Below are 13928 nucleotides of genomic sequence, written 5' to 3' on the forward strand. Positions count from 1 at the left end.
GAAATTCTAGTATATAATTTATTACAATTAGGATTATAAAAGTGAAAAGAAAAAATGATACATTGAAATACTAGACAAGGGAAGTAGGGATGATAAATGAACTCGTCCATGTGCTGGTATTGTCATACCACGTTTCAATTTTGATAGAGAATCCCTTCGTTGACTAGCTACAAATATGGGTATTGATAATACCCAATTTTTTAAATTAGGTATGAGAATATGGATGAATGTGTACATATATACTCTGTATCCATATCGTCCCAATACTCATTTTCGTCCCTGATTTAAATTAATAAAATATTTTTAATTTATTAGGTAACCTAAAAACTTATATTAACTTCTCTTTCATCATTTGTTTCATAAGGTATTTCTAGATCATACATTTGATATTTTTACTATTTTTTATAATTATTTTATCTTTATATAATTTATGCCATTATGATTTCTTTCTTGTTATTTGACGTTAAAAAAAATGTGTATTATGTTAAATATTTGATAATATTATATTTTTTTCTGTTGTTTTTATTTTTTTTATAAAAAAAAATATTTAATTAATATTTAAAATAATAAAAGACAAGTACATGCGTGAGTTCGGATAGAGATATACTAGTTTCTCAATAAAGATGAGGATGAAAAAAAAGTTTATACTCTTTAAATGTAAAAATGGAGAAGAAAAATATTTTTTATATTGAAAATGATGATAAAATACTCAAATTACCTATTTTTTTCCTGTAAAGTAGAAGACAGAAAAAGATTTAATAAAATTATAGTCATTTAAGACATAAGTGAATAGTTTGTTGATATAGGACATAACATTTAACGATACTTATCACTTAAAATTTTATAAGATCGTGTAATTTGATATATAAAATTTACACCTGTTGTAAGTATTATCGATACCTAGCATAAAAAAATTTATTTGTATTAGTGTGTTTACATTTTAAAAGAATTAAAAAAGTTATTATTAAATACTATAACTGAAATTTATAAAAAATAAAAGTCATTTTTTTATTATTTGATGTTTGACATATTGAAAGATAAAACTAAATGAAACGCTTGTACATCTTATGAGAAGAAAATAATTATATTTAAAAGTTAATTTTAAAAAAAAGGAATTATGCATAGGATAATCCATTATATATTATTATAAATTATTCATTTATGCTTAGAATATTAACTATTAGAAAACACTTATCTAACTAGCGATTAATAATAGTGTATAAATAACTTCTATACATATTCATTCACAATATATAATGTGTCTTTTGTTTTGTTATCTATATAACTATTTTTTAAAAATTTAAAATATTTAATAAATGTTTCAAATAGAATTAAGTACATGGCTTTATAACTAAAATAATATTTTTTTATACTCAATTTCTATCCACATCTAAATTTATAATAATTTTTTTGAAAGTAACACGGGTCCTATCTTTAATAGTATGGATAAACAAAATCTTTTGATGCATGATTTAAAAAAATGTTATGAACAAATTTTTTATTAATAATATGATTTCTTAGCATAGGGTGTAGCCAGGCTAAAGATAGAACAATTGTGAAGATTAATATGAATGTGTTTTAGAAAAAATAAAGTGAAATTTGAAAATAAGATACAATTGAAAAAATATTATAATAAAAAAATAAAGAGGCTTATGGATAAGTGAGGAGTTGCAGGAAACAATACCAAATAGAAAAAGAGCACTTCGCAATGAAGAAAGCTTCTACGGAGTTGCCACCATGAAACAATTGGCGCCACGTGTCAGAACCCCAGATGGTGATCAGCCTCGCCATTAGCATGTGAAAGAGTGCCACGTCATCATAGCTATCTACACCTACCAATCCCAATTTCTCTCTTCCAAATGCAAATTGAAATGTTGAGCTTTTTCTTAGACAACAAGTCAAGCATGACGATTGCAGTGACAAAGCACACAAACATCCAAATCAAACAGCCGCAACATAAGAAAATCCAAAACCCCTCTAAAACCCTGCAACACAAATTGCTACTAAATTTTTCATATTCCATTGCAACACCAACTACTACAAGGAACCATATTGCATGCTACATGCTTCTTCAATAGCAAAAGCGCATGAAGACTAATACTAACGTTTCTGGGTCAGTTGCTAACTTCTTCGTTCATCTCAATTTGCTGCTCTTCCATTTCATCCAAACTCTATCTGGTTGTTATTCTAGTTTCTTCATTTCATCCTTCCTTTTTCTTTGTGCTACCTTTTTTTTTGTAATCAATCCAGTTAAGAAAAAATTGGTGTACTTTCTGCCACCCAATCAAATATCGTGCATAAAAATCATGGTATTGTTGCTATAATTTCTAAGAAAATTGTTATAGATTTATGATGTATATCGATATGTGATTGGACGACAGCATAAAATGTTTTACGCTATCATGTCATACGCTAAATACACAATTTGTGATTACTGCATAAGCTTTGTTATACTTCTTTATATGTTTCTATATAAAAATTTCTTTGTTTTGTAAACATAGCTGACGGTTTGTTGAAGAAAGTTGAGTGCAAAATTGTTAATGTTGTTTATTTGATGGCTGGAATGGGTGCAGGGAGAGGAAATCACGCAAGAGACGCAGTAGTGGAAATGATTCTGTGGAAAACACTCTTGAAAAGTGGAAGGAGTATAACAGGCAGCAACAACTTGGGTCAAGGGAAAATGGGGCGGAAGTGATTCACAAAGTTCCTGCAAAAGGGTCGAGAAAAGGGTGCATGAGAGGTAAGGGAGGGCCTCAGAACTCCGATTGCAAGTTCAGAGGTGTGAGGCAGAGAATTTGGGGAAAATGGGTTGCTGAGATTCGCGAGCCAATCAATGGAAAGCTTGTGGGGGAAAAAGCAAATAGGCTTTGGCTTGGTACTTTCTCCACTGCACTTGAAGCTGCTCTTGCTTATGATGAAGCTGCCAAGGCCATGTACGGCCCCTCTGCCCGTTTGAATTTTCCCGAGCCTTCTGTGGAGCCAGTAGACTCTAATGGATCATCATCTAGTGGATGTGATAAAAAATCACCAAGTGATTCTTCGGAGAATGATGATGATGTTGCAAAAGCTGAGTTGGAAAGGAACCTTCATCAGCCTCATGAAGAGAAACCAAGGTTTTCTGAGATTGGTGTCTTTGAGGTAACAGAAGAGAAACAGGTTCTTTCAGGAGGTTGTGTCGCTGATGAATCAATAGAGGACTTGAAGGAAACGACAACTGGATTTGAACAATGTCAAATAAATTTGAAGAATATTAAGTCTGAAATGCCTGAAAAAAGTGAAGGAATAGACAGAGAATTGGAGAGGGTTTTGAAAAATTCTGGCCTAGGTGAAAAGGGTAATAATCTCTTGCAAAAGGAGCCCGTGGAGATACCCATGAATACAGGAGCTAACTACTGCAGCTCTTCTGATGCTGCTGAACATGACATTGTGGAGAAGAGTGAAGAAACAAGAGCAGAATCAGTTGAAACTTTAAAATCATGTGAGTTAAGCTGCAGCAACCATTGCCTTGGATATATGCATAACATGCTGCCAGATAGCAATACAAGACCACATTCTGAGCACTTTAATAACACCCAAACTGAGGTATCTATAGCAAGAAAACATACCGAGGAAGTAATTTCTGAAATCCTGGGGCTATGTCACAGCAAGTGCTTAAAGATTAGTCATGATCAGACACCACATGAGCCTTATAGAACTGAACATTTTGATGAGATGAGAACTAAGCTGAAGTGTTTGGAATGCAAGCTGAAAGCACATTCTATTCATTACAAGAATCAGGCACCCGTAGTTGGGGATTCCAATTATCCTTCAATGCAGGGAATTCATATGTTTGGTGGTGGCACTGTTGGACCAATTGAAAGCATGTCCCAAATTGATGCTATGAACAACATCAACACAAGCAGAAATTCCCTACCTGGATTTAGTTCTGGCCATAGTAGGAAGTTGTGTGATCTTTCTCAACAGCTACACAAACTTGGTGGTTACCTTCCTGAGCATTGGAATAATATGCAGTTTGCAGACTTGGAAGTGGGTTATGATTATAGCTTCTTAAATCCTGATTATGATTTTGGCTTATTGGAAGAGCAGAAGTTACTTGATGTATGCTTTCCACAAATAGGATCTTAGTATTCCTAAAGACTTGTAGTGTTTGTTTTTCGCTGTGGTGGTGTTACTTATAGCATGTTTTTCCCCACCTTGGCGATTCAATAAGCTATGTTTCCGTTCTCATTCACTGTAGAGACTTTGTAGTAAGAATTTTGTATCATGTTATAAATTATAAATGTTGAACAATGATATGATTAATCCACTCCAAATGTTCATATACGCCAAAAGGCCATCGCTATCGTAGTGCATACTTTGAGTTTTTAGTACAAAAGGCATATTTTTATTTTATTATAAGCACTAGTTTTTGGTCTAGACAATGGTGGGGTCAGTTCTTTCAAGGTTTAATTTTTCCAAAAATTAGATGTACCACCTAAAGATTTCAATTTATCTTCAATATTATTTGAAACATGTTTGAAAATTAATACAAAGAAGAATTAACATTCAATCTTAAAATTAAAAGGTTAAATTTTTTTCAAGAATAATTTAATTTTTAGTTTTAATTAAACAGAAAATTCATTTAACTTCTTTATACGATTGTTAAACTTGTCTTTGATGAAAACCTTAATGACTATTGACTACTTAAAGTTAATAATAACTATTCACTTAATAACCGCTCACTGACGTTCATTAATAAAAATAAGTAATAATGAAACAAAATTAACCAGATGTAAATGAAATCGTTAATAGCAAATACCACTGAATGAATAATGTGAATAGCTTGAAAATTAATGATAACCATTAACAAAGTTGTACATAGTGCATATATATAATACATACCCACTTAAATAGCAGCAATGGACAATTCAAAGTACCTATGTTCACCTACATTGCAGTCTTTACCAATGAAAATATAGAAAATTCTGCACAATTTAGCAATAAATACAAATTTTGAACAAAAACCCGAGTGTCAAGAAGACTCCCCTTCTAAGCTGTAAACTGGTCATTTAACCATTTTCTCCTTCCATGTTCTGATGGTCATTCAGTATCTACTTGTATCAGCGAGATTTTGGCAATCGGTATGCAGCAATTGCTGAGACATTTTAATAATTTACTATTTTCCTGCTGTCATGCTGGATTCTCTCTTTAATTGCAAGGATTTAGTGTCCGCATATTAGAGCTCTTTGAAATCAAATCAACAAGTCATGTCCTCATCATCCTTGGTTATGGTTGGAACTTATGAATACATGACTTTTTGAATGCATATTAGTCATTCTTCCGCTCCGTCTTTATGCCAGATTGTATCCCAAGGCTCACTTTTGCTGCTCAGCCTTAAGAAAAGAAAAATATTAACTCAACAAAAACTAAAGAAAATTTTGCTAGTGTTATGCATAGAGTACCCTACACCTCCCGAATAGAAAAATCAAGATAGGAGAGAACAAAAAGTAAAAAATGCTACTTATATCATTTTGTCATTGCTCTTTGAGCTAGGATTTGAATGAGTAGAACTAACGGGTCAAAATACACAAATATGAAGTTCCCCAACTATCACATTCAAATTTCAAAATGAATTAAATACTTCACCTCCAAACTCCAGCTGCAACACGCAAAGCCATGAAGATAAACAATCCAGTCCAGACTCCAGGAAGCCCTACTGGAGCAGCCACCAGAAGGAAAGTTGAAGAAATTAGTCCAACCAGCACCTACCCAAAACAAAAGCCGAAATAAAAAAAAAGGACACGAGAAAATGAGTTAATAGGAAACAATCACAATGAGTAACTATCTTTCAATCATTGAACTAGGCAAATACCATTGAGTAAGCAGCGTATCCAAAGTCTGATACCCCATAATAAAGCCCGTCAATGACAAATGCCAAAGCATTCACTGGTTGAGATCCAGCAATAAACTGCATGTGTAACTAAATATCAGATATGCCAAATGACTTGTGTATACATGCTTCCACAGAAAGAATGAAGAATTGCACGGCATATAATGAAATATTTATTAGTTATACTAAAAAGTTATCATGGCTTAAATAAATACCCATCCATCACAAAAATTCTGATACTGTCCAAAAACATCAGCTTTCAAGGTATATAATATCCACACTAGAGGAAGAACAATCAGACAAAAAAAACAATAGACACAGACATCCAAATGAAATACATTCTTCTACTTTCCTGAACGAACTTGTTGCCTAGAAAATGCCCTATAATGCTTTCAAACATAAGGATTTCAATTTGGAGTTGACACTCATGACTTGGCCTGACAGACCCACTTCTGTCAGGCTGAGTGTCTGATTAAATCCAGGACAGCTAATTGGGAGTAGCATAGAAAGCCTACAAAATGATAATAAAAGTTTCTTTCAGCAAAACTGTGGTTTCTTACCCATATACCTGACCGAGCAACATCCACAACTTCAGAATCTGTGCTAAATAAAGTAGAAAATGATCCAAACCAAAAGAATAGGATAATAGACAAACTGATTCCTGCTCCTAAACCAATCTGTTTAACATGTAAAATAGAGTAGGAGAAAAGAATTCTGGGTCAGTATAAGTTCCAATCTCACTAAAAGAAGGTATGTGTAAGAAAGAAGAAAGCAATTTCTGGTGAAAACCTGTATCACTCTGTATATAACACGGCGTGCTTGTTTATAATTTCCCAGGGAGTAACTACTGGCAAGAAGTGCCTGTAAAGAAATGTCATTTTAACATGACAGGTAAGTTGCAGCAAAATAATTTCAAGGACCTATAAGTTTGAGATAGTTTGTTTAGATGACATCTTCAAATAATATGAATTCTACAATTTACAGAGTCAATTCTTCCAATCCTTGCCAACTGCTTTCTTTTTTGGGTAATGTTGGAGGATATGGTACAGTATTGTATTTCTTATTTCTTGTTAATACCATTTCAGTATCTTGGGAAATGGAAAAGTGCTCATCATGTAAAATGGAATGCCCCCTAATTTGCCTGATATGGTAAGGGAAAGCCCTCAAATGTTCACCATAATGGATTTCATATTATAAATTTTATTCTTCTAAATTCATGCGATTTTGAAACCAGGTGAGAGGACGTGCCCTTGAGATATTTATTGATCATTAAAACTGGTATAACCTTGGTGTGTCCAAACAAAATGCAATTTATAGTCCAATGCAATATAATTTTCTAACCTGACCAGCAAGTGCCAGAGCATCAGTGAGCAAAGAAACAGACAACCAAACTTGCATGCAAATTTGATGACCAGCCATAGGTATAGGGCCCTGCTGTGCGGCCACAGATGTTGAAAGTGTCACAGTTATAAACACAGCCAAAGTCCTAGCAGTAAGAAGACCGCCTACAAAATGCGATAGTCAAAAGTAAACATTCTGTGTTGCTCCTTAACTCACATACTGCACTGTGTCCAGTTATAGAAATTATTAACCAAACAAAACATTTTCAAGCTAATGAAATCATACTCCCTACATCCCTATAATAAAACTCTATTAACTAATTTACAGGAATTAAGAAAATTAATCAATTCAGTTAGTGACACTAATTTTTTTAAGAATTGTATTACTTTTTCAAAATACCCTTAAAATGATCTTCCACTAAAAACAATCAATTACTTTGAGAATAACTACCGATGAAAGTTAAAAAATATTGTAATCCTAAAGTAGACCTAATACGACTCGGGTCCCAAAATATCTGAGTGAACTAATGCAAAAAGGAGACAAAACTCGTTTAGAAACACTCTAAGAAAAACAACTACTGCTATGTTTTCCTAATTGACGCAATTTTCGAAACAGAGTATACAATTTAGACAAACATGATACAAGAAGTTGAATCTTAGAAAACTAGAAAGGCCCAATTGAACATGGAAGAGAGAAGGCGAATCCATCATTGAGCCAGCATGAGCAGAAGTTTGTAATTGGTAAGGTCCGGGAGACTCATATCTGATACCAATCATTCGTCCCCAACTTTGGTCTTGTAAGAAAACAAAATATTTAAGAAAAGAAACAAGACAATCAAGAGAATGGGTGAGACAATTAAGGGATAATAAATTAAATAGACTCGGGGACATAAAAGACATTGTCAATGGAGAGAAAAGAGAGAAGATGGATAATATCAACACCATAAGAGGGGGCTCGGGAGCCATTAGTCGTAGTGATAAAGGGTAGAAACCATAAGTGAAAAGAGATGAGAAAAAATAAATTTATTACCAAATATATGATCGGTGGCACCAAAATCAAGGACCCAAGAGCTAAGAGAGGTGGAGGGAGTGAGACCTACAAATGAAGTGCCTGTGTGCACAATAGAAGTAGTGGAATTGGAGGCTTGACTTTCCTAATACCATTTGAAGACCAGAAAAGAGTCGAAAGTCCAAAACTATTAATGGGAATGACACCAGAATCTGCAGAAGGAACAGGGGTGGTAGCCTGAGCAGCAACAATCGACAAGGGTGATCATACAAGGTATAACACCAATCAATTGTGTGACGGAGTTTGTGGTAATGATCTTATTTGGAAACCATCGTTCTTGATTGCAAGAGCAATTATAGTCATCACGCAGAGATACCAATGCAGAGGAATCACGAAAGGGACAAAAGAAGGTATGTTAGGTGATAACTTCCACGATACATGAAATGGGGTGGATCAAGCACTGCTCGGTGTGGGCAGAATTGAAGACCCATAATATGATCACGAATTGATGAATACTCATCAAGAAGCCCATACAACACCATCAATGTAAAGAAGGTTTGACTTAGATCTACTTCTTGGGCAGAAATGGCAAGAGGGGTAATAGTTCATTAAAGTCATGTAGAAGACCATGGACTTTGCCTAAATTTTGAGCCATGAGGCTGTCACGTCGTCTAGGGGTGATGATACTCAAGAGACTTTGGCAAACACCATTGAGGCATTGAGCATCATTCGTGTGCAGCAACCGGATCTATTCCTAAACCCCAACACAAGTGTCATGGGCATGAAAAACAGCTTCAGGGAGGGATGAATAGTTGACTTAAGAACACTACAAACTTAGGCATCAATTTTCAACTATCAAGGGTGATCTTTTACGTCAATGGAGGCCATTGTCTAGGTGAGGTGATCAACATAATCCTTCCCCTTAAGCCAAAGCTTGACGTAGATACGTAAAACATGTCCAAACCAAGAAGCCAAGACCAAATTGAAGGAGATGACACTAAGGCGAGTCTGACACTGGTGAGATCAACTGGAAAAGTGGTTGAACACGCTGCCATGCATGCATAGTTGCCAATGATGGATGAAAAGATAAGTACCTTTATTTCCAGGAACACATAAGGGCAAGTGGTTGCTCTTATGGTTGAGTCTCACAACACAATGGTCGCCTAGGCAAGGCAACTCTAATGGTGAGGTCACCGGTTAGAAAGTAGATGACAATGCCGAAAATGGTGTAGAAGGGGCAACAAAAGAGGCACAACATTAAGAGGGTGCCAAAAATCGGAACAAAACATTAATTTTGGAAAAAAAATTGGCATTGATGGATAGTCAGTCCACCAGGAGGGCAAGTATTCAACTAGGCTCTAGATACCGTCTAGAAATAAATGATAGATAGTTATAGATGGAATCTTTGTGTGTCACAAGTACAATAAAGGAACATATTATACATAGAATGTACATTGCATTGCATAGAGATGAGCCTAGACCCATATAGTAAAATATAGCTAACATAAGTCATATCTCTAGTCGATATGAGACTAAACCACCACCTTTAAAGTTACAAATAGAGCAGCCCCCAAAGATGCTATGACTAAGGCAAGCTAGGAGTGACAACAATTAAGGCTGCTTTCCAATATCAATCAATTTTGATCATTTCATTACCATTACCAACTTTCATTGAAGGGCAAGGACAGCCGAAGCAAAAATTGAACTTAATTGTGAGAGACGTACCGGATTTCAGATAGCTAAAAAATCTTCTCCCATTAAATTCAAAAGGAATTAGCAGCACTTTGTCACTCAATTTCCATAGCAGAATGAAAGCTATTAAGTATCTGGTGAAAACGGACAAATTCGGTTAAAATAAGATCACATGAATTAAGGGATGTGTGCAAATGCACAGATAAAACTAAGTTTACCACATCATTGACGTACTCAGATATCACAGTAGCAACTGCAGCTCCACTAACACCAAGGCCACAAAGAAATATTAATATTGGATCCAATATGGCATTAAGAAAGTTTCCCGCGCCTGCATTCCAAGACAAGCCTTCATTATTTACACGTCAAGCAAAACAAGACATGTGTAATCCTATTTCTACACAAGTACACATCAACATTAACAAGGCTGCGTGGAGCACTTTGCAATGTAAAAGCATGAAGCTGTCAGCCAAATTGCACTGTCAATTTATATAAAACCATTACATAATCACGCATTCCCCATTACATATTTTCCTTTTACCATGGGTCATCTTCCCGAATGGATACTTGTTTGTAATTTAAAATTAAAAAAAATGTAAACTTTGTCTCTTTTCCTGATTCAAAAAGGCATGCTAAGTGTTAATTTCTTGTCAAAATTTAACTATTTATTATTAATAAAAACTTCATATTTGTCAATTAAAATTATTGAGAAAGTACTGTTGGTAAAGGAATACTTCGTCGCTAGTTTTATCTGTACGTAACATGAGTAGAGAAAGAGAGTATGCTGCTGAAATACTTGCCAACAGCATATAGAGGTGTCTTTGTATCCAAAAATCCACGAAAGGTGCCTTGTGCAGCTAATGCAAGCACGATTGCTGGAGCACCAAAGGCCCTCAATGAAAGAAACTGCTCAGCAGGTCCACGCATAGGAGAATCCTGTACAGCATACAAAAATTGAAAAAAAAAATGCAAACAAGATTATACATGTAAAACCCAACTATATAAAACCAGGTGCCCATGAAGAGAAGCCAAAAAAATGTTTTTCTTTTTCAATTTCATGACACCCAAACCAACAGAAAAAAAAAAAGGATATAGGATATGTGAATTTTCTTGCTGTGGATACCATAAGACTGATAGCTAATGAATGCAAAGGAAAATTGTGTATTTATATTGTTGATATTAATTGTTACTGTTATGTTTCTCAAAAGTTGAATCACGGAGAATTAACAGGTAGGCTACAAATACAGAACATAATTGGTGTTTAAAATATTCAAAATTGTTACAGAACACAAAAGAGCTACCCCAAACACATTTCATATACCAATTAAAAGCTATCTTAAAACAAAACACAAGTCTACATCTGAAAATCTCTTGTTTTTATGTTTTCCAACATTCAGATAATTCATAAAAATTATACACCACTACACAGCATAAAATAAGAGTAAGAAAAAAAAATTGTTTGCAATATTATACAACATAAAAGTAATAAAACACGCTTGCGTGCAATTGATTACAAGTTCATAAGCAAACCTCATATTTAAGTTCAAAATATTAGCTGTACCTGAAATTTTGCTTTCAGTTAAGATAGATTTTTCATGATAGATTTATCTGCCAAACGGAGGTTGTCCGAAGACATTTAGATCAAAACCTGAATAAATACATGTGCTTCAAATGTTCATAGATAATGATTCGTTTTTTTTTTCCTTTTCTTTGTGCTGAGTGGGTGGATTTGTTTAGCCCAGTAAATAATAGTCAGAAGAAATTATAACATAAAGAAACGTAACATCACTTATATGAGATAATGTATGGATCAAATGATTAGCCAAGTATGACATACAGCAGGTATACCCATGATATTCATAAGAATGCCAGAGCCAAGGGTAAGAGCCACAGTTTCCGCAATGCCAAGAGCTGCAGCAAGTGCTAAAGAGGTTGACACTGAAGGAAGGAGCTTCTTGCTTTGGTACTTGCCTGAGAAATCATGATAGCACCCACATGAGATCAAAACTATTAGTAGATACATATGAACAAAATAAAATTACAACCGGGTCCAGGAAAAGTAGACATTACTAAAAAAATTTGATACCAACCATTTCCATCTTTTGGACTGGACTCTACTTCCTTATTAATCAGTGCCTGCTCCTCCGCAACAAAGGATGTAGTAATATTAAGTAATGGAACGTTGAATGCTTTTGACACAAGATTAAACACAGAAGCTGAAACCCCAACTGCAGCCAATTCAACTGCCCCTGCATAGAGAAATTTGATTAAGGGAGAATTATCTCTTCAACAGTAATTATTTATCAATCCAAGTCAGAACAAAAAGAACCAGAAAAGCGAACACTTGCTACCACGAGTAAAAGGTTTGCTTGGTTTAAGAAAAAGCTGTGCAATTATTACAAAATCTGTTTCCTGGTTTTGAGGATTTGTATTAGAAATAACAAAAATAAGATTTAAATTTTTTTCACCATTTATAAATATTAAAACGGGAAACAAATATGTTCTGTAAAATTGTAATTAGTAGTAGTAAAAATTGAAAACGACTACAGGAAAACATCTCACCAACCAAAGACTACTTTCAGAATTCAGAATAAAAAGCTGCAGCCAGCTAACTCATTAATCTTTTTTTCTTTCACTTAGTTAAAGTAAAGCTCAGATCATAAAATTCACTTCCACATAAGTACCTATATGGCCAACAAACGCAGTGTCAATCAATGAGGCAATAGGATCAGCCGCCAAAGCCAAAGCAGCAGGGAGGGCAATGAGCACTATCTCCATCCCAAGTTCATCAAATTTAAACCAGCCACTACTGTTCATGGCCCAATAAACAAACTTCAAAGTAAATATATATGCTTCAAACAAAGCATAGACGATAAATTCATCAAATTTAATCCACCCATTTCTTATCAAAAACCAAGCATCAACTTTGGAAACCCCAAATATGTAAATGAACAAACAAATAAATAAAATGTCGAAAATCAATATGAAGTTTAGTTCACACAACAAAAATCCCAAAACAAAGCATAAACAACCAATTTATCGAATTTAAACCCCAAAACCCGAGAAACAAACTTCAGGCCGCAATGTACAAATATATAGACATAAAAAGTTTAATTTTAATACAAAAAATAATTCACTGTCAATCAAATAGAAGTAACTCTACATGTAAATTTTCAAAGTAGTTATTTTAAAAGTAAACAATTTTACAGCTTAATTATACATACAATGTAAACAGTTACTTTGTTCTTTTAATATAAATGGGAATCACTTCTGGGTATCTTTATCTCTTTGTGAGTTTCTTTCTGTTTTTTTAGTATATATTATGAACTTAAAATCGAGAAATATATTGTTATTGATTATAGATATAATACCGTATAATATATGATTGGATCACTGGATTACAAAGTATTTAAATTAAATAGAAAGAAAATATCATTAGACTTTAGTATTTAAATTAAATAGAAACAAAATATGAGCTTCACGCTAAAATTTTCACAGACACAAAACCTCTCTCATATTAGCTGCTGTGGAAACTTCATTTTGGTTTAGTTTTCAGATAAATTTATTTTATTTTTCCTTCCTATTTGGTTTTACTGAAAGTCCTGAGAGAGAAGTATATACAATCAGACCTGAATTATAAAATTGAAAAACTTGATATCAACTTCGTAACACCAGACAACTGTTGCAAAAGAAAAAAAAAAGGTTCTTATAGGATGAAAGAGTACCTGAAACGACGACGCGGAGAAGAAAATGAATCATGAGGCGGTTTAGAGGAGGAGCGTTGGAGGGAGGGAGTTTCAACGGAATCAGTGTTGGCATTGTCGTTCTGAGAAGAAGCTTTGGGTGGAACATGAACACGAAGACGCGCGAAGCAATGGGGCTTAGTGGGAGGTTTCAATTTGAAGTTGGTGGATTTGAAAGAGTGTGTGCAAAGAGAAGAAGCAGAGAGAGAAAACGCCATTTCTGAATTTGGAGCATGAGAATCAGAAATTAATCAATGAGAGTGGAAATGCCAAAC

At 34.2% G+C, this 13928-nt stretch overlaps 2 protein-coding genes across 4 annotated transcripts; one reads left to right on the top strand and one right to left on the bottom strand.

Annotated features, from left to right (window-relative positions):
- The first annotated feature begins 1857 nt into the window (after window positions 1-1857).
- Window positions 1858-4306, top strand: LOC137826726 (uncharacterized). The gene is made up of 2 exons (XM_068632823.1): window positions 1858-2113; window positions 2574-4306. Exons 1-2 carry the CDS (start codon window positions 2088-2090, stop codon window positions 4123-4125), a joined length of 1578 nt encoding a protein of 525 aa, XP_068488924.1. The 5' UTR covers window positions 1858-2087; the 3' UTR covers window positions 4126-4306.
- A 495-nt stretch (window positions 4307-4801) lies between these two features.
- LOC137824228 (MATE efflux family protein) lies at window positions 4802-13928 on the bottom strand. Of its 3 annotated transcripts, none has more exons than XR_016514636.1 (13): window positions 13636-13928; window positions 12595-12719; window positions 12001-12159; window positions 11748-11881; window positions 10711-10846; window positions 10129-10241; window positions 9944-10044; window positions 7211-7374; window positions 6659-6730; window positions 6430-6546; window positions 5852-5947; window positions 5626-5744; window positions 4802-5372 (listed from the first exon to the last, which is right to left on the bottom strand). XR_016514636.1 is itself a non-coding variant. In XM_068629765.2 (13 exons), exons 1-13 carry the CDS (start codon window positions 13869-13871, stop codon window positions 5312-5314), a joined length of 1617 nt encoding a protein of 538 aa, XP_068485866.1. In that variant the 5' UTR covers window positions 13872-13927; the 3' UTR covers window positions 4802-5311. The 3 variants fall into 3 exon arrangements, 2 of the variants coding, with proteins under 2 accessions (XP_068485866.1, XP_090149700.1); XM_068629765.2 differs by having other exon boundaries at window positions 10145-10241; window positions 13636-13927; XM_090293574.1 differs by having other exon boundaries at window positions 10145-10241; window positions 11759-11881; window positions 13636-13924.

The sequence above is a fragment of the Phaseolus vulgaris genome, chromosome 8 (assembly GCF_051622355.1).
Source record: "Phaseolus vulgaris cultivar YP4 chromosome 8, ASM5162235v1, whole genome shotgun sequence".
NCBI classification, from domain to species: Eukaryota; Viridiplantae; Streptophyta; class Magnoliopsida; order Fabales; family Fabaceae; genus Phaseolus; species Phaseolus vulgaris.